This window comes from Vulpes vulpes, chromosome 8, assembly GCF_048418805.1.
Source record: "Vulpes vulpes isolate BD-2025 chromosome 8, VulVul3, whole genome shotgun sequence".
Lineage (NCBI taxonomy): Eukaryota > Metazoa > Chordata > Mammalia > Carnivora > Canidae > Vulpes > Vulpes vulpes.
The window spans coordinates 92,554,436-92,574,772 of NC_132787.1; the positions used below are offsets into that span (position 1 = coordinate 92,554,436).

At 46.7% G+C, this 20,337-nt stretch overlaps 1 protein-coding gene across 7 annotated transcripts in view; it reads right to left on the reverse strand.

Annotated features, from left to right (window-relative positions):
- The window catches only part of EFR3B (EFR3 homolog B), a 92,794-nt gene that overhangs the window by 26,753 nt on the left and 45,704 nt on the right, over positions 1 to 20,337 (reverse strand). For all 7 annotated transcript variants that reach the window (XM_072767520.1, XM_072767518.1, XM_072767519.1 and 4 more), the window contains exons 4-5: positions 15,496 to 15,646; positions 2,943 to 3,064 (exon numbers count right to left, since the gene is read on the reverse strand). In XM_072767520.1, coding sequence (XP_072623621.1) covers positions 2,943 to 3,064; positions 15,496 to 15,646 — 273 coding nt within the window. The remainder of the gene's footprint in view (positions 1 to 2,942; positions 3,065 to 15,495; positions 15,647 to 20,337) is intronic.

Below are 20,337 nucleotides of genomic sequence, written 5' to 3' on the forward strand. Positions count from 1 at the left end.
TGTGTGTGGTTGTGCATGTGCTACTGTGTATGTGATTGTGTGTGTGCTATTGTGTATGTGTGATTGTGTGTGTGTTTCCCCTCTGCTCCCCTCCTGAAAGCACTGCCCGAGTGGCCAGCACCTGTTCCAGCCACACCTGGCTCCAGTCTGGCATCTTCCCCAGCACCTGCTCCTGGACATGCCCCCAGCTGCTCTGGCCCCTTCTGTCTCCTTACAGCCTGTCTGCAGTGAGGTGGCTACTGCAGGGCCAATGCTGGGGACAAGATGAGGGGCTCCTTCCTCCAGGGACTCCCACTGTCCGCCGGAGGCATGGGGTAGCACACTTCCAGACCGGGACTATTTTAGGAGATGGGGAGCTGTGGAGGCTGGGATGCTCCCAACCACTCACAGGGTGGGTGAGCTGTCCTGGAGGCGCTCCACAGGCTCACAAGCTTTGGGAACTGGCTACCTGTGGGATGGAGGGGTTCACTTCCTGTTCTGCTAATGCAAACCCTCAGCTGTGGTGATAAGCTGTTGTTCGGGACATGCAGGGTTCCCTGACCCCACTGTTGCACAAAACATGGCAATACCCTCTGAAATACTGGTGTGATGAAGGAAAAAGCCATCAGCTGAGTTCTGGAAAAACCACTGGAGAATTGGGGTCCTATTGGCATAACTGGCCACATGTCAACTTCAGCCCCAATCCTCCTTTCTTTCTCTGACGACTCCTGCCCTTTCCCTTCTCTTCTCTTCTCTTCTCTTCTCTTCTCTTCTCTTCTCTTCTCTTCTCTTCTCTTCTCTTTCTCTTTCTCTCTTCTTTTCTTTCTCTTCTCTTCTCTTCTCTTCTCTTCTCCTCTTCTCTTCTCTTCTCTTCTCTTCTCTTCTCTTCTCTTCTCTTCTCTTCTCTTCTCTTCCCTTCCCTTCTCTCTTCTCTTCTCCTCTTCTCTTCTTTCTCTTCTCTTCTCTTCTCTTCTCTTCTCTTTCTCTCTCTTCTTTTCTTTCTCTTCTCTTCTCTTCTCCTCTTCTCTTCTCTTCTTCTCTTCTCTTCTCTTCTCTTCTCTTCTCTTCTCTTCCCTTCCCTTCTCTCTTCTCTTCTCTTCTCCTCTTCTCTTCTTTCTCTTCTCTTCTCTTCTCTTTCTCTCTCTTCTTTTCTTTCTCTTCTCTCTCTTCTCTTCTCTTCTCTTCTCTTCTCTTCTCTTCTCTTCTCTCTCTTCTCTTCTCTTCTCTTCTCTTCTCTTCTCTTCTCTCTCTTCTCTTCTCTTCTCTTTCCTTCCCTTCCCTTCTCTCTTCTCTTCTCTTCTCTTCTCTTCTCTTCTCTCTCTTCTCTTCTCCTCTCTTCTCCTCTCCTCTCCTCTCCTCTCCTCTTCTTCTCTTCTTTTCTTCCTTCCTTCTTTGTCGCCTTTAAACATATTCTCTGGTTTCAGATAGCCTCCCCGAGTTGATCACACACCCTTTGTGGGCAGAGGCTGACTTCTAGTCATTTTGCACCTTATCTGTCCCATGATAGGACTTTGCACAAAACACCTACTCACGGGGATCCCTGGGTGGCTCAGTGGTTTAGCGCCTGCCTTTGGCCCAGGGCGCAATCCTGGAGTCCCAGGATCGAGTCCCACTTTGGGCTCCCGGCATGGAGCCTGCTTCTCCCTCTGCCTCTCTCTCTCCCTCTCTCTCTCTGTCTCTCATAAATAAATAAAATCTTAAAAAAAAAAAGAAAAAAACCTACTCACTGCTTCCTTGCCTCTGAGTGGTAACTCATCAGTCTGCTGCTGTGCATCCTGCCTTGGCTTCTGTAGGCATATATTCACGTATATGTCTTTGTGATGTCATTTGAGGAGTTTTATTTCTATGTTGATAAGTGTGTGACTGTGAGTTAGATAACTTTATAAGTTTGAGTCTGTATTCTGTAACTCAAAATGTTTATCTGAAAGCGTTCATTTGGGGTGCCTGGCTGGCTCGGTTGATAGAGCGTTCAACTGTTGATCTCGGGGTTGTGAGTTCGAGCCCCATGTTAGGCACAGAGATTACTTAAAAGAAATATAGTCTTTAAAAAAAAAAGAAAGCATTCATTCATTCATTCATTCATTCACCCAACAACTGTTTATTAGTTGTTTACTGATCCCCAGGTAGCACTGCAGCAGGTGAGATGCAGCAGTGAACAAAACAATGACTCCTAGCCTCACAGACTTTACATTCTGGTGTGGGGGTTGGGCAGACAATGAGTAAGAAACAATATGTTACAGAACATGTTTGAAGGGGATTGTGCTATGGGGGAAACAGCAGTGTGAGGGAATAGATGTACAGGATATTCAAGAGAAGGGATTATTTGAGCAAAGGATTTGAGCAAGGGATTGCAAGGGGTGAGCAAGTGAGCTAGACAGATATCCAGAGAAAGCTTTCCAGGCACAGGAACAGACTGTGCAAAGGCCCTTTGGCAGGAATGTCTTTGGTGTGTTCATGGGGCAGTGAGGCAGCCTGTGTGGCTGGAAGGGAATGAGCTGGGGAGAGTGTGGAGGAGACAAAGTAGGGTGCCGGCAGACGTCAGTCAATGTGAAGACCTGGGCTTTTTATTGGCAGGGACATATTGTGATGGAGAGTGGTGAGTGGGTACGTTTCTGGGGGGTATAAACACATGTACTTCTAAACGAAAGAGCACAGGTGTGTGCATGTGTGTATATATGTGTGTAGCTGACTCTCAGATTTGGCTCCCAGGACCATTCCCTTCCATCTGTTCCTATTTTGTGCCCCAGAAGATTTTCCTTTGAAAGCACATGCTGGGAGCTGGGAGCCCAGCTCTGTCCACCTGCCCACCTGCGTCCCACCAGGTGTTCCTTTCCTCCTCAGCAATGTCAGAACAGAGGTAGACACTGATGAAGACAGACAATGCACTCTGCGCTGGGAGCTCTGTAAGACCCTTCGATGCCCTTGTCATTAGCTGAGTGGGCCCCCTCACTTCCCCCACTCACTTAGTCTTGATTTCCATGTCATCATGGCTGGAGTGGCACATTTCACTGAAGCGGGACACAAAGAAGTCATAGCTCCGGTGATAGGATGGGGTGTCCTCTTCGATGTTGGCAAATTTCACAAACTACCCGGGAGGAGAGAGAGAAGTACAGGTGAGAAGTGACCCACTGTGCTCTTCACCTTCAGGCTCTAAGCTGTGGGCTCTGGGACTTGCAATCCCAAGGCCCCCTGCCCTAGAAAAGCCATGGGACAGACACATCCGGGAACCATGCATTCCAGGACTTGGCTCTAGTCTGCTTCCCACAGCATAACTGGTCTCCACACCTCTGTGGGTTCCAAATCCTGCTTTTCCTTCCTGTCTACACCACCAGACTGGACCTCTGGCCCTTTTAAGCCCTTCTCCGTTGAGGTGAGCAGAGGATGGAACGGGTGATGACACAGAGGGGACTCCCTTAGGCTCTGCCCCCTTCCATTTCCAGAATTGCATCAAACACACAGAGGCTGGGAGGCAGTGAGGGGTCCACTGAAATAAGCAAAGCCATCATCAAACCATGTCTCAACACTTTAGAATGAATTCTGGGAACCAAGAACAAAATTGAAATTTGATTTAAAAATGTAATTCCGTTTTTTAAAAGATTTTATTTATTTAGAGAGCTAGAGAGCACAAGCAGTGGGGAGAGGCAGAAGCAGGCTCCCCGCTGAGTAGGAAGCCCCAGGGCTCAATCCCTGACTCTGGGATTATGACCCAAACCCAGGGCAGATGCTAAACCCACTGAGCCACCCAGGTGCCCCTAAAAATGTAATTCCATTTTATTGTTTAAAATATGAGTACAGTTGTAAAGTTTGCCGGTTCAGTGCTGTTAAGTCTTGCTCAGCATTATCAGCTGTTGAATTCCTTCTGCCACCCGGCTGCAAATTTGCAATTCTAAATAGGGACTTAATTTCAATGGAATCCCACGGAGAAGCAAGAATCATGGACTAAGTAGAGTTAAATAGCTAAAAATTAAGTATAATTCTTATAGGTTATTTTGTTTAATGTTATAAATTTAGTGCTGCAAACAACTCAAAAGATTACGCTTATAATAAAATCTATTCTCCATTATTCTATCTTGTATTGTTATTTAATTTTTGTAAACATTTGTTGGTTCTAAAAGGATATGCTATTATTTCTAAAAATTATCTAGTTAGTGCAGTCATGATATTCATTATCAATTGCCAATCTGTTTCTCTAACGATTCAAAATTTGTTAACTTTTTCTGGATGACAATTAGCAACTTCCTTTTTTTTTTTTTTTTTAAAGATTTTGTTTATCATGAGAGACACAGAGAGAGAGAGAGGCAGAGACACAGGCAGAGGGAGAAGCAGGCTCCATGCAGGGAGCCCGACATGGGACTCGATCCCGGGACTCCAGGATCACGCCCTGAGCTGAAGGCAGGCACTAAACCGCTGAGCCACCCAGGGATCCCAATTAGCAACTTCCACCAACATTAATTATTCTTTCACTAATAAGTATACATTTGTTTTCTGCTGACTAATAGAGTCTCAACATACAAAGCAGATAAGGAGGTCTTTCTTTCCAAGTTAACATCTAAAATGTATACATCTATTTGGAAGTGAATATTCTGATATTAGCAATAAATCCAAAGGACACTGCTTGCATTATTGATGGGGTTCTGGAGAAGAGGCGTAACGGTAATTCATGTGATCATAAGATCATTGATTAGATATAAGTTCAGGAGTTCTAGAAACAACTATAAAGCCAGCCTTTGGCTACATGAACGTCTTAAGCCCACAAAAGGTTAGAACACGGATGGAGGCTGATACCCAGGCTAAAGTGAAGTTTAGGAGTACTGCTGCTCTTACCCACCAACAGGAAGTTTCCAGGCTGCACTCCCCTCCCCAGAAGCCTGGTGTGGTCAGGGCGTCCATCTACTCAAAGTGGACAGGCAGCTATTGGGTTTCCTGCTGCAGATCCACCTCTCAATGGCAGTGTGACTTTTGAGTGGGACATTTAACTTCTTGTATGGTTTGTTTTTCCCGCGTGTAAAATAAATACTGCAGTCATCATTCACTAAGATTCTTAATTTTTAAAAAAGATTTTTTAAAAATTTATTTCTTTGAGAGAGAGAGAGGGAGAGAGAGCGATTCCACATGCATGAGCAGAAAGGAGGGCAGAGGGAGAAGCAGGCTCCCCGCTGAGCAGGAAGCCCAGCCCCAGGACTCTGGGATCATGAGTGCACCCCTTAATTTTTTTTAATACTGTATGTACCTTACATATGACGAGGCAGCTTAAAATAAGACAATCTGAGTGTATGCAAGAGAATATGCATTTAAAATAATTAAAACATGGGCAGCCCCGGTGGCGCAGTGGTTTAGCGCCGCCTGCAGCCCACGGCATGATCTGGAGACCCTGAATCGAGTCCCACGTCAGGCTCTCTGCATGGAGCCTGCTTCTCCCTCTGCCTGTGTCTCTGCCTCTCTCTCTCTCTCTGCATCTCTATGAATAAATAAATTAAAAAAAATCTTTAAAAAAATATTTAAAAAATAAAACAATTAAAACAAGACTGAAAAAAGAGACCATAATAAAGATGGAGAAATAGTCAATGAGTTTAGTCTAACATTTACTGACCGTGTAGACTCAGATGTGTATCAGGAGGATGAATGCCCAAACTTCATGTTCTCGGGTTTGGGAACCGGGGGCTAGCAGCGAGGAACATGCAGAAGCTCATATATGTCAGGTACTACCCTAAGCATTTCACACACATCATCTCTTTTATCTTTAAGAATGACTCTAAGTGCTCCAGAGATTATGTACAACGGAGTCATGAGGCTTGGGAACCACGGAGATTTGCGTCACCAGCCCCAGACATGCTGAGTCACTCTGGGATGAGGCCCTGGGGTTTACCTTTTAGCACAGTCCCAGTAGTCTTGATGGGACAGTCTGCATTTGTGGATCGCTGCTAAGTCACTGACAGACAACCTGGCCTCCGGGCTTGTGCACACTGCCCCCCTCTCCCCACACGGACCCTTCTCTGAACCGATTCCTGACCTCTGTGCAACATGACGTCAAGTTCTCTTGCACTTTCAACTTTGACTTTCCTCTTCTTCTTCTTAAGATTTTATTTATTCATGAGAGACACAAAGAGAGAGAGAGGCAGAGACACAGCAGAGGGAGAAGCAGGCTCCATGCAAGGAGCCCAATGCGGGACTCAATCCCAGGACCTGGGATCACGTCCCTGGGATCACGTCCTGAGCCAAAGGCAGATGCTCAGCCACTGAGCCACCCAGGTCCTCTGACTTTCCTCTTCTAAGTGCCATGAAGCCATTAGCAGGACCGGCAGACAGTCAGGGGCATGGCCTGGGCGCTTGTTCACGCCCAGTGTCTGTTGAGACTGGCCATTCCCCACGCTGCCCAGGCTGCTAAGTATTTTTGACTAGTACCAACTGGCTGTAAGGTTAGAATTAAGATTACAATCAATTTTTAAAAACCAAAAATTCCATGACAGCCACTCTGGTAAAGCGGGATAGAACACATCCACGGGGATTCTTTTTCTACAACCAGGGGTGGCCTTTTTCTAGTTTCTTCTGAATCTATGCCAGTGGGGCCAGTCCCTGCTGCTAAGCACAGGAAGCCGCCCTGGTTTTTCTTGTCTGACTGTGTTCCTGGGTTTTCACTCTTCTGCACTTTTCTTCCCTGGAAACTTTGGTCTGAGTCTTCTCAGCTCAATCAGAGTTCTTCCATTTAAATGGACAATAGTCCCCCCTACACTACTGTAGTCACAGTTGGATGGCACCTCCTTACTCTGCCTCTTGTCATCTGTGTGACTATGGACCAGCTGGGTAACTTCTGAGCCATGGTCTCCTCATCTGTGAGTAGGGACACTAGGACCTATGTCACGGGGCAGTCACTGGGATTAAACGGGGCGGGAGGGGATGCTGAAGCAGAGTGACTAGCACAGTGCCTGGCACAGGGGAGGTACTCAGGAAACAGTGCTGTGGTGACCATGGTGACAGTTGCCAGTTATGGCCTGGTCCATCAGCTCTAGGACCAGGCAGAGTGACCCTCATCCTTTTCATGTCACCAACACAGGACTGGCTAGGCAATCAGAGGAACCCAGGTGGGAAGCATGGACCAGGCAGGCAACACACCTCAAATGCCTGGGGGTGTGGAGAGAAGGAAAATAATTTTAGCCACCCTAAACTGAGGGTGGGAGTGATGACTGCAGTGGAGGGCAGGGAGGATGGAGGGTGATGGCCACAAACCCTGAGGCACCATTCAGGGACTGAAATCATTTAGTGCAATAGGGTGGGACAGAGCACAGCACAGAGGGGCAAGAGGGTGAGACTACGGGATAGCCAGCAGCCATCACTGCAAGGCCAGGGACAAATTGGTGGAACACTGGTTTTCTTCTCTTTAAAATGCATACATCATCTCCTAGGAATGTGAATAAAGTAGAGATAATTAAGAAAAGCTCCCCAAGTTCCTGAAATAACAGGAGTTCCATGAATCCAAGTTTCAATATTAGTAAGGTTCTTATTTCTAAGAGGCTTAAGCTTTTTTATCAAGAGGTGGGGGAGGGGCAGAGGGAGAGGAAGAGAGAATCTTTTTTTTTTTTAAAGATTTGATTTATTTATAAGAGACACAGAGAGAGAGAGAGCGAGAGAGAGAGAGACAAAGACAGAGACAGTGACACAGGCAGAGGGAGAAGCAAACTCCATGCAGGGAGCCTGATGTGGGACTCGATCCCGGGACTCCGGGATCATGCCCTGGGCTGAAGGCAGGCACTAAACCGCTGAGCCACCCAGGGATCCCCAGGAAGAGAGAATCTTAAGCAGGCTCCAGGCCCAGTGCTGAGCCTGATGCAGGGCTTGATCCCCTGACCATGAGATCAGGACCTGAGTCAAAATCAAGAGTTGGAAGCTTGATTGACTGAGCCACCCAGGTGCCCCGAGGCTTAAACTTTTTATGATTCCTACAGGATTCGGCATCACACGACCATTGAGTGGAGTGCATGCTGGGGCAGCGTACAAATACATTCAAGACCACTCAACAAATAGTGGTCTGGTCTTTACACGTCTGCGACTCTGCTCATTTGTGCTTTCTCATCCCACCTGACCAGAAACACAAATTTCAAATATGTTTGTAGTGAAGCTTGTTTGCCTTGGTTTAACTCATACCTTCTTCTGTTGGAAGTCCTCAAAATATTCAAAAGGCATGGGTCCTAGGAAAAGCTGTTTATAGAAAGGAATTGTATCAGGTGGAGCCACACAAAGCCCAGCCCATCTTGACTGCTGAAAGTGGATGGCAGCGAAACACAGAAGCAGCTAACACCCATATTCTAAGTTATAACAACATTAAATATTTCTATGGCACCTGCAGCTCACACATCCTATTAGTTCCCTGGGGCTGCACCACACCGGCCTTTGCCTTCACGCTTATCTCCTCTGCATCAAATCTCCTTTTGACTACTTCTTATCAGACTCTTGTGACTGCACTGGACTCATCCAGGATAATCTCCCCATTTCATGATCCTTAGCTTAATCACATCTGCAGAGACCCTGTTTCCCTATAAAGTGATGTTCACAGGTTCCAGGGACGGGCACATGGACATCTTTTGGGGGGCCTATTTTTCAGCCTACCAAAATATGTGTCACCTAATGTAATTTTTGGCAAACTGGCAAGTTTTTGCAGGATCTCTGTTGTTCCCATTGTGAAGATAAGGAAATTGAGGGAGCAAGTGAATTATTTTGGGTCATCCAGTGGTGACAGGTAGAGTCGGGCCTCAAACTTGGAAATTCTGATACTCTGGTGCTCTTTGCCCTCCACCAGTGGGTTTTAAATTTTAATGTGCATTGGAATGACATGAGGGAGCTTGTGGAAAATGCAGACTTCTGAGCCACCCCAGGCCTGGTGAACAAGACTACCTGTGGAGTAGGGTCCAGGTATTTGCATTCTGAAGCGCCATCTCCCAGCCAACTTTTGCACAGGAGGTTCTGGGGCAGGGGTTGCAGACCCTATGTCCTTTGTCCCTTTACTGGCAAGCGGGACCAGTAGCTCTAGAGATGTTCCCAGTCCAGGCTTATGCAGGATGCTAGAAAATGCAGAGAAGGACATCCCTGGGAATGAAGATCAGCAAGGCTGGCTAGATGGCCATCTCCTTTGAAGACCACCTCTTTTGAATTGAAGTGGTTCAGAGTTAAACCAAGGATTGGATAGGTGACGGGGCCTTGGCTCCATTTCTGGGGCCCAGAACAGCCTCGGGGCAGGGGGTGCAACCATTTGAGGCTTTGGCTGTCAACTATTCTATTCCCATATTTGCCAGGACTTCTGCTCTGTTAGGAGGTCTGATGATAAGACTGCGCTTAACCCTATTCTGAATCTCCCATACAGAGAGTATGTGCCCTGTTTATTACATTATGGGTCGTGCAAAATAGGTAACATTTTGTTACCAGGATATCTGAGCATCTCTAGGAACCCTTGGTGTGATAGCTTGATAGAAGGAGCTTCCCTCCCTCGAGTCTGAAAGTATGACTCCCCAGACACACCAGCAACAATGGCCTGGCCAGGGAGCATTGGCCTGTGGAGTCCCCCAGGGACACCTCCCAGAGAGCCCATCCCAAGCTGCTCCTGAGGCTTCTAGAGGTTGACAGGAATCTTTGGTGATCGTGATTCAGAGGGTCAAATCGGGGTGCTTCAGGGGGGCCCAGGTCAAGGCCCCACACTCACTGTGGAAGTCCATCAAGACCTGCCAGACATGGGGTTAGAACACTCCAGTTTCATAGTGAGTAAGGCCTCCGTTCCTTGTAAGAGAGACAGTATAGTGCTACTGTTATAAGAAGGGGTCTGGAGCCAGACTGCATTTCTGAATCCCACCTCCTCCACTTATGAAGCTTATCTGCATGACCAGCCCATCCCAGGTGACAGCTGCAGCCTCATCCACCCCCCACCCCCCACCCCATGGCATTTTTGGCTTGCTAGGAACAACCCCTGGATTCCTACTGAGTGCATTTACCTGTGTGGCCGGTCACTATTTTTTAAAATGCACAATACAGCAGGTACTTCCTGTCTGCTTCGCTCCCTTTATTGCAAATTCATACTTTACAAATTGGCTCTTGTTAAAATGCTACTTGCCTAATGAATAAGGTTGTGAAATAATAAAACTGGGTTTGTTTTTGGTTTCAGTTTTTTAAGATATAGTAATGATGAAGAAGGTCTCCATAGCAACAAACTGAAGATTTGGGACATGTGACACTTCAAAGGCCCCAGGCACTGCTAGGGCCACCCTTTCAAGATCAAAGTTTCAGTCCTTTATACCCAACAAAGGGTGCCAGCTTGCTGGAGCAGATGAGCCACCTTTGGTACAGGCGGGAGGGAGCCACAGTTATGTGAATACTGAGGGTTACTAGGGGCCTGAGTTAATAAAAGGAAAGTGATCTCCAAATATTGACATTGTAAAAACAGCTCTCCCCGGGGAGGGGAAAAATGGAAGCTGAGCTGGTTGGCCTCACTTCTGTGCTGAGAGTCTCCAAGCAGGAGTTAGCCTTTCTCTCTCGTACGGATGAGCATTCTGAGCCACACGACTTCCTGCCATCAACGACAGACCGCAGTCTACAATGTTGAGCATGGAGAGAACCCCAACTTTCCCCTAGATCTAGGACTGCAGGCCGCCTCGCTGTGTTTACCTCTGCCAGGAGAAATGGGAACCGCTTCTCAGCTTTGCTGAGATAGATCCTAGCTGGGAAGCAGATCCTGCAAACCGCATGGGTTGGACTGTAACACCCCCTGCCCCGTCCTCCAGCTGCTCTTGTTGATAGCAACTTCCAGAGAAACAGTTCCACTGTGATGTGATCATGTCCTGCCAATGCCAGCTGAGCCACGGTCATTCCCTAGACCTTACGTTTTGCGAGATTCTTTGCAAAGCTGACATGGTTTCAAGGTCTCTCAGGAAAGCCTGGTCCTTGCCACTAGAGAGGGTGATCCCTCCAGCCCCGAGCAGCCCCACATACCAGCCCGGTAGACACAGACCCAGGAAAGCCCCAGCCGCCCCTGCTCTAGAATCCCCGTGGTGTGCTGGTGCTGACCCCTGTGACCTAAGCGGTACAACTGGCCTCACAACTGTGATTTGATCCGCCTGCAAGGAGCCCACTTCTGGCATGTGGGTTTCCAGCAGCGGTTCCTGCACTGGTGTTGGGTGGGGGAGCATTTTGAGTCAATAGATGACAGTCAAAACCGCAAGAGCTGATGAATCGTCCAGGGGGAGTATACAGAGGGAGAAGATGAGGGCACCAACTGTGGAGACCACAGACATTTAGGGGCATGTAGAGGAAGAGAATCATTGCAGGAAACTATGTTCATTTCCGATTGCTGCCGCAATAAATCACCACAATTTAGTGGCATAAAACAATACAAATGTATTATCTTATGGTTCTGGAGATCAGAAATCTAAAACAGGTCTGTAAGGCTGTATGACTTCTGGAGGCTCCAGGGGAGCATCTCCTTGCCTTTTTTAGCTTCCAGAAGCTACCACCTATGTCCTTTGGCTCACAGCCCCCTTTCTTCCATCTTCAAGGCCAGCAGAGTAGTATTTCAAATCTTTCTCTCTTTCCCTCTGCTTCCATCATCATTCACCTTCTAGACTCTGACCCTCCTGCTTCCCCGCCTATAAGCATCCCTGTGATTCCACCGGACCCACCTGGATAATCCAGGAAAATCTCTCTATCTCAAGATCCAAAACCTGATCATATCTGCAAAGTCCCTTTTGTCATTTAAGGTAACATTCATGGATCCCAGGGATTGGAATGTGGATATCCTTGGGGGGACCGTTGTTTAGCCAGACATGGGAACTAAGGAGCATAAACCAGGTGGGAAGAGCTTGGGCAATAGGGCCAGGAGGTCAAGGGAACCCCAAGAAGGTTCAGTCAACAGGGAGATATGCCATTAAAGATACAGCAGCTGAAAGACGAGTGGGGAATGGATTACTTGCCTGGTTCCCACAGATTTCTACTGGCAAAGACAAAAACGTGCTTTTAATAAGGAGAGAACTGGTGAACACCACCCTAACCCAGGATGGCATCCATGAAAAAAGTGAGATCTCAGACATTTGTGGTCTGTCATAATTGCAGTTTGCAAGAAGTATAGGCGACAGAAGAGCAAAAGAAATGGTGCCACAAGCAATTAACCAGAAAAACCCAGAATGTGGGGCCATTCCGCAGAGCAAATGACCTGGTCTCTCCAAAAAGTCAGTGTCGTGAAGAGCAAAGGTGGGCAGGAGAGGGCTGGCAACACGCCAAGAGGCAGAGAAACAAAGTGAATGCATCATCCTTACTGAATTTGGATTTGACCGATTGCAACACAAGACAATTTAGGGACTCTTAGGGAAATTTTGGGCACTCAATCTGAAAAGAATATTAGGGAACAATTGTTCATTTTGTCAGGTGAGCTGAAGGCATTTTGCCGTTATGCAGAGTGTATTTTTTTCCCTGTGAGTTTGTTTATTGACTTTGTTTATGTTTATACTGGAAGAGACTTGGATTTACGTGTCCACCGAGGGAAGGGACCAGAGAAGGGATGCAATAAAGACCTGGAGGGGCAAGAGAGAGAGAGAGAGAGGATGGAGGAAGGCTCCTGACCAGATGGGAGTCTTCTGGAGAGGAAGATGAGGGAACCTCACCTATTTTCTTAGGATAGGAGAAGGCAAGGCCACCTCTGACACAGAGGAAGCCACTATGGGGAGGGAGTTTGGAGAGAAAAATAGAAGGTTTTCGAAGAGACCACTGAGAGGGTGAGTGCAGGCAGTGGCCAAAAAATGGACCAATGAGCCATGCTGAGAGCCTGAATAAAATTGTGAAACATGTATTTGCAGAGGCCCCGACCCACACATTTTGTGGTTTTCGGAGACACTTCTCTGAACCCGGCCATTCAGGTGGGGAGGGCAGTGTGGCCACAGGACCGGGAGGTGAGGGCAGGTGGAGAGCGGATGGCTCCCAACAGGTCCAGGAGTGGGTCAAAGAAAGGGAGGACCAGTGGCAGGTGAACTCTGGAAAGAAAGGAAGGCATCCTGGAGGTGAGGTCTGGAAGGGGCCAGCGAGGACAGGACAGGAAGGACAGGACACAGGCAAGTCCCAGCCAGGAAATCTGCTTTCCTGGAGGCAGAGGGCTGGGGCGCCTGCAGGAGCCTGCATCCCTCCTGCTGGAGGAAGGAAGCCACCCTTCCCTGCCGCACCTCAGTTGTCACCTAAAACACGAACGAACATGAACGCCTCTGTGCCATTGACCTTGGGCTGCTTAGGGCTGAAACTACGGTTTAAAAAATTTTAGGTAAAATTTACAAAACCTAAAGTTAACTTTTTTTTTTAAAGAAAAAGAAGATTTTATTTATTTGACACAGACAGAGCAAGCACGAGCAGGGAGAGCAGTAAAGGGAGAGGGAGAAGCAGGCTCCCCTCTAAGTAGGGAGCCCGACTCAGGGCTCTGTCCCAGGACAGAGCCAAAGACAGATGCTTTACCGAGCCACCCAGACACCCTAAAGTTAACCCTCTTAAAGTGTACAATTCAGTACCCCTTGTTAATTTTCTAGCAGCAAAACCCTTTATCCAAATGAAAGTTGCAAACTTCCACACAGGATCCTTCTAGTCTTCCTCCCAGGAGACCTCAAAGCCCCCATGAAAACCTGTTGAAACTCTGAGGCTAGACTCTCTAGGACTACATCAAGTGCTAGCATGCTGGCAGTTCTAAGATGATGAGGAGCAAAAGAACACTGTCCTAGGGAAGGCCTGTGGAGGTCCCAGGCTTTGTGAGCTCGAAAGAGCATCTGCTTCAGGGGCACCACTAGCAAAAGCTGCCTCCAAAGCTGGGCTTTGAATCTATTGCATTTATTTGATTTACCTTACTCATAATCACCTGTCCTTATATAACCTTCATTGTGTGCAGTACAGGAATCATTAGCTGACTCACTGTTGCTGAGGCAGTGATTGTCTGTGATGGGGAATCTAGGAATCTGCAAGGCTGGAGCTAACAAAACCCCTACCCCGGGCCAGGACTTGCTGTGGGGAAAGATAGCTCTGGCTTCCGTATCCCTCGGGGGGAGAGGCCCTCTGGATGCATGATGACTGGTTTATTTTCCATTCAGATGTTCTCTCCTAGGCTATAGTTTTCTTAAACAGGATAAATGAAACAGTATCTGGAGCTGTTGCCAGGGCAACCTGACACAGGACCTCACCCTCAGGTACTGTATATGTAATTTGTCAAAGGCAGCTGGCTTACGGAGAGAGAAAAGGAAGGGAATAGTTGCTACTTGGGGTCCTTAAAATTAAATTTAAAGACTATCTTCTGGTTAAATCAACTTCTGTGGAACAAGAAAGCAGTTGTGATCCTTGCAATAAAAATTCAGAAAACTCAGGTTGGAAGGTTAAGAGGGCAAACGTTTAACTTTTCTTTTGTGATATCTGTAAAATCATTGCGTATCAGGGCTTTTAACACCAAGCTGCTTGAAGGCCTGGAGCTGAAAGCAATGCCCTGAAGGGGATGGAACAGTTAGATGGTGTGACACTGAAGGTGGGTGCCTGGGTGGCTCAGCGGTTGAGCATCTGTCTTCAACTTGGGTAGTGATCCCGGAGTCCTGGAATCAAGTCCCACATTGGGCTCCCCGCAGGGAACCTGCTTCTCCTTTGGCCTATGTCTCTGCCTGTCTTTCTGTGTCTCTCTCATGAATAAATAAACAAAATCTTAAAAAAAAAAAAAAAAGACACTGAAGAAAGCCAGCAGGATATTCAGGTATATGTAGATAAATATGAAATGGGGAGTTCTTGACACATTTGATAACTCTTCTCTCCTCAGACCATAACCTCTCATGACAGTAACCACTTGTACAGAGACCAGCATTACAGAGCATTGCAGAGCTTGGACCAAGTTCAGTCAGCTCACAGTATGGATAAAAAGACTGGTCCATAAAAGATAGCCCACTCAAGGTTAGCTGGCTGGGCAAGGGCAGAACTAAGCCAGAATCCCCGTTTCCTGCTTCCCCATGATCTTTCCACTAATCTGATGGCTCTTTCCTGTGAAAGAGGCACAAGCTGGACAGCTTTCAAAGTATGCCTCATGGAGCCAGGGGCCGAGCTGTGAGGGCATGGGCCATCCCCTGCCCTCAAAGGAATGGCTCCCTTTCCATCTATTTTTATATCCACTGGGGCCCCCACTTAAAATTATTTAAGGGAAAAATCTTTACTAAAAAAAGTTTGAAGATCACCAGTCTAAAAAGATAAATTCAGTAGATCGTGGTGGTAGTTGTGCAACCTTGTGAACATATTAAAAACCTCTGAATCATATGCTTTACTATAGTTATCCGTTTTTTTAACATTTGTTTTATTTATTATATATTTATTTAAATTTAAAAAACTAAATAGCCCTTTATTCACACAAAAAGGAGCACTAAGATAAGAGGTGAGTGGTACTTAGGGTCAGGGACCAAATAGGAATGGAATAGAACAAGGCTGAACCAGACATCCTCCATGCCCACCCCATCCTCCCCACTCCCAAGCCCCTGGGCAGCTCCTTACCGAATTGGTGCCAAGGATCTGTAGGTTGGGCTTCTCTGATTCCAGCAGTTTGGCCACCATCTTGAGGAAACTCTCTACAAAGAGGTTGATGCTCTGGCAGTGGCAGGCCATGAGCAACTGGTCCAGTGCCTCCATGGCGATGCACACGTACCTGGGGAAAGCAACACCATTACTGGGTTTCATGCCCATCCCACTTCGTTGCATGACTGGGACGATCAGCATAGTGACCATGTGGCCAGAATCTGGGTACTGAGGCTCTTCCAATAGGCTGCCAATGTCTGAATAGCCATTCCAACTAGTGCCTGCTCCAGTCCAGCACCAAGAATCAGAAGGAACCAGAGCTGGAAGGGAGCTTGGAGACCAGCTCCCCCCTAGTCCCTCATTCTACAGATGAAGAACATGAGGACAGACGAAGTGTACCATTTCATAAGTAGACATAAGCAGAAAGGATTGATGCCTGGAAGAGCAAATTCTGAACCCAAACCCAATGAGATCAAAGAATTCCTTGATCCGAGGTCAGGAACTGTTTGTTGAGCACCCACAGGAGAAACTCTGTCTTGGTGCAGGGATGTAAGGAAAGAGGAAGTCCTTTAAGTCAAGGAGCCTCAAGTTAGATGGACAAGATAAACACAAAGATACCTCCTGTAAATGGAAAATAAGAAATGCTGCAAGAAAATCATGCAGGACATCCCAAAGAGTTCCACCGAAGGGTGATGGTTCCAGGGGGTGGAAGAGAAGAGCTCTAGGAAGGACATTTGTGAAGAATCTGAGATGGGCCTGAAGACCAGTCAACTGCAAAGGTTAAGGAATATAAAATCTGCAGGTATTGCATTTGAAGACCTCAGAAGTCCTATGATCATCACACAATATGGCTGATGGCAGGCAGCATGATATTTAGGTGATGCATACCATACCTCGGGAGCATCTGTACCTCACAGAGGATAAAATACACATGGAACAAAATTATTTTTTTTCCTAATGAGGATGATTCTAAGTCCTTACTGACTTATTCCCTCTAAAGTCTAAAACCTGAGTGAATACCTCTGGAAACCAGAAATACGCAGTGCCCAATGATGAATGGCTTCTGAGGTAAGTCAGGTCATCCTATTTTTTGACAACCAAATAAAAACTTCTTTATATTTCAAGCTAAATCTTAACAACTTTATCCTTTATTCACAATTTTACTTTCAGGAACGGTAAAAAGACAGGGCTATACCTTTTACATGCCAGCCCTTCAACCACTTGAAAAGATCAATCCCGTTTTTCTTGCTCTTTTCTTCCCCGTGCTAAAAACATCCAATCCTTTACAAACTAGCCTCTGTTGGACAACCCCTGATTATCCTGGCTGGTAGTTGTCTTCTTCAATGCCTCTCTTGAATCCCAAGAAAAATGCCACAAATCAAATTCCTATTGAGAGTGCCCTTTGAGTGCACGTCTGAGTCCAAACTCGACGTGTGTTCTGTGGTGGAGACACAAGTGCATGGTCAGGTGAGGTATATCATCAAGGGTACATGTCCCCCTTATAAAGTACTTGCACACTAAAGAAAACAGATGACCTGGGTGGCTCAGTCAGTTGAGTCTCTGATTCTTGATTTTGGTCCAGGTCATGATCTCAGAGTTGTGAGATGAGGCTCCACATTGGGCTCTGCACTGGACCTGGAGCCTGCTTAAAATTCTCTCTCTCCCTCTCCCTCTGCCCCTCACCTTGCTCTCTCTAAAAGAAAGAAAGAAAGAAAGAAAGAAAGAAAGAAAGAAAGAAAGAAAGAAAGAAAGAAAACGATGTAGGTGTTCAATGGAAAAGGTTATTGTTTAACTTCTGACAAAAACACTGTTGCAAATCTGTCCAAAATAATTTTATTTTTATTTATTTTTAAAAAGATTTTATTTATGTATTCATGAGAGACACAGAGAGAGGCAGAGACATAGGCAGAGGGAGAAGCAGGCTCCCTGCAGGAATCCTGATGCAGGACTTCATCCCAGGACCCCGGGATCATGCCCTGAGCCAAAGGCAGATGCTTAACCACTGAGCCACCCAGGTGCCCTGTCCAAAATCATTCGAGTTAAGATCTTTATAATTTTCTTTTGGGAGTTAGGTTTCTGACGCAGAATGCTAGAAGTCTTTCCTGTAATCTCTTCCTCCCTCCTCCCCAGTAATTAGGAATTTTAGCTGAGCTTGTGACTGCTCACCAGGATCAGTTCCCAGCCCCTCTTGCAGCTAGCTGAGGTCACATGACTGAAATATTGCCATTAAAATGAGGGACAGTGAGGTGAACAATGTCAGCGTCACTTGCTTAAAGGACAGGATTGGCCTCCATGTCCTCTCCTTTCCTTTGCCTGCCAGCAAAGGAGTGGCAATACCTGGAGTCCCAGACATGGAAGTCTCTGGACAGCCTCAGGGTGCAGAGCCCACACAGCCAGGCTGGACAGTAACACGAGAAAGGGCAAAACCACTTCCATATTGCTGGAGCCACTGAGTTTTTATACAAATAACACAGATACCTAATGATCAGGTTTGGGAGTGCTTGGGAAGCCTCATGACGCAAATAAAAGCAAATCCTGAGCAATCCAAAGCAAATCAGTGACTGATCTCATAAGAAGGAGAAGAGAAGCTGGAAGTGATTCTATCCTGTGAGGGGAAGATTATCCTAAGAACCCTGCGGACTCATGTGTGAGCTCACGTGCTGTTCCAGGGCCTCCATCCTCCTACTTGTTAAGCCACACCATGTGGACTAGAATAGTACTTCCTTTTACACAGAAATGCACGACAGGTAAAGTGGGCAGAGAACTCCTCACCCTAACAGAGGTGCTGAGGGATCAGGTTAATGCCTTCAAGTCAAAAGCAAGTAGCAAAAGACTTGTCTGAAAGATTATGGTGGATGTGTCAGCACGAGCTTTTAAAGTGTGAAAGCTGCCTGATGCTCGAAAGCCAGGTTCATATGCCAGGCATATCATAAAGGATGAATGAAAAGATTTATTCTCCTTTATGCCTCAGTCCCAGTCATACCCATCTTTGGAATGTTAGGCAGATATTTGAAAAGCCTTGATTAGCTAGTTGCTTATCTTCTTTCTCAAACAAAGTTTGGTTGAATAAAAAAAATAGATAAAAAGTATGACTATGAGGTGATTTCTGGAGGTACCCTGAGGCCACAACACAAACCCGCACAACGCTGCTTGTGGCAGCTGTTCAGTTTCAGACATCATGTGTCCAAACTGCCTGGCACATGAGCCAGCTCTGCAAATCCAAACATATAAAGTAACAGCAGCCGTGGCATCTCCTCAATGTTTGCGTTTTTTTTTTTTTTAAGACATCAGATACCATTTCTTAGATACCCTTGAGCTAACTTTTATACTGAGCAATCGTAAGAAAAACAGCTTCCCTACTCTGAAATTGTCCTGTCCATTTTTGAAAAGTGTTTACTGAACTGAGTCTACTATTATTAAATTATTATTTAATAATATTAAGCACTATTAATTATCATCTCTGGGCATGTTTACAAATGGATCGGGTCATGCTCTTATCTACAGAATGTCTTTCAAATATAAAGCCAGCATTGGTTTAGAGCTCCTGGAGCGCACAGGAGCCACCAGTCCCAGCTGGGGCAGGGGTGGGGCGGGGGGGTAGGAGTGGCTGGCCATTCCTAGCACACGACAGCCTTGCTCTTCAGAGGCCATCCCCATCACAGTCCAGGAAACCTGCCATTCTTTGCAGACAGTCCCTGCATGTTTCAGGTCGGCTGTGCTGGCCAGTGAGGCAGACTGAATCCCATGTGGTTGGGGAAGCAGCCTGGCTGAGGCCCTTCCGAAAGAGACACGCTTTCCTTGCAGACGAACCTGGCCACGTTTGGGCAACGGTGGCAGGAGAGCAGAATTCTCTTCTCTCATGAATCATCCCAGCATCTTAGGTATGAAGGGCTTCACCATTTGTTCACTAAGTTCAAATGAGGGAAAGGAAGAGGTTGGGTGGGGTTTGGCACGAGAAGAAACTAGAAGGCTTCCCAAATTCCAGAGTTTAGATCACTGCTTTTCCTCTTCCTGTAAAATATTCCCAGAAAATCCTAATAAGGTAAAACCATCCTTTGCAAACAAAATGAATGAATGAATGAATAAAAAGAAAAAGAAAAAAGAAAAATTGGCTACTAACCAGGGGTGGAAATTCTGATGGAAAGTGAAAATTATGGTGGCAGAGAAAGTGAAAAGTCAGGCAGTTGAGGGCCTACTTCTTTGAATACACTCTTCTTTGTCCCTCATGTGGTGCCCCAATACTAACGATGGAAGGATTGTAATTATGAACTTGAATTTTTCAAAGTATCTTATAAGATTCAAAGCTCTCTGTGCTGGTCTGACCTTACCATAGCCCTCTTGGATACGACCTGTAGTGGGGCCCATCCTCTCAGGGAGAATAGAGCATGAGCTTCTCAGGATGATGGCTGCTCAAAGGACCAGAGCCAGACGGGTCGGTCTCAGCAGAAATCTGATCTGGGCTCGGTGTCCTGGAAGGAGTCCAGCATAGTAATAGGTCTGGGAAACTGAACTGGCCTGAGAACGAGGAGCAGGAGGGAGCTGGTGAGGACGAGCCCGCCCCAAGGGCCCAAGGGGGAAGGGCAGGAGCGGGCACAGACTGCAGCAGCAGGTGACAACCAAGGGTCCTGGATGTACTCGTAGGGCTTCCCAGCAGGTGAGGAAGACAGAACCCATGGAATTTGAGATAGAATCGGGTTCACAGGTAGCAACCGACACTGGGAGAGGACACTTGACCGGTGACAACAGGAACGCAGGGGTGAGTGCCAAGGCAGGAGGTGAGTTATAACAACGGAGGAGAACACACAGGGCATGAGGCAAGAA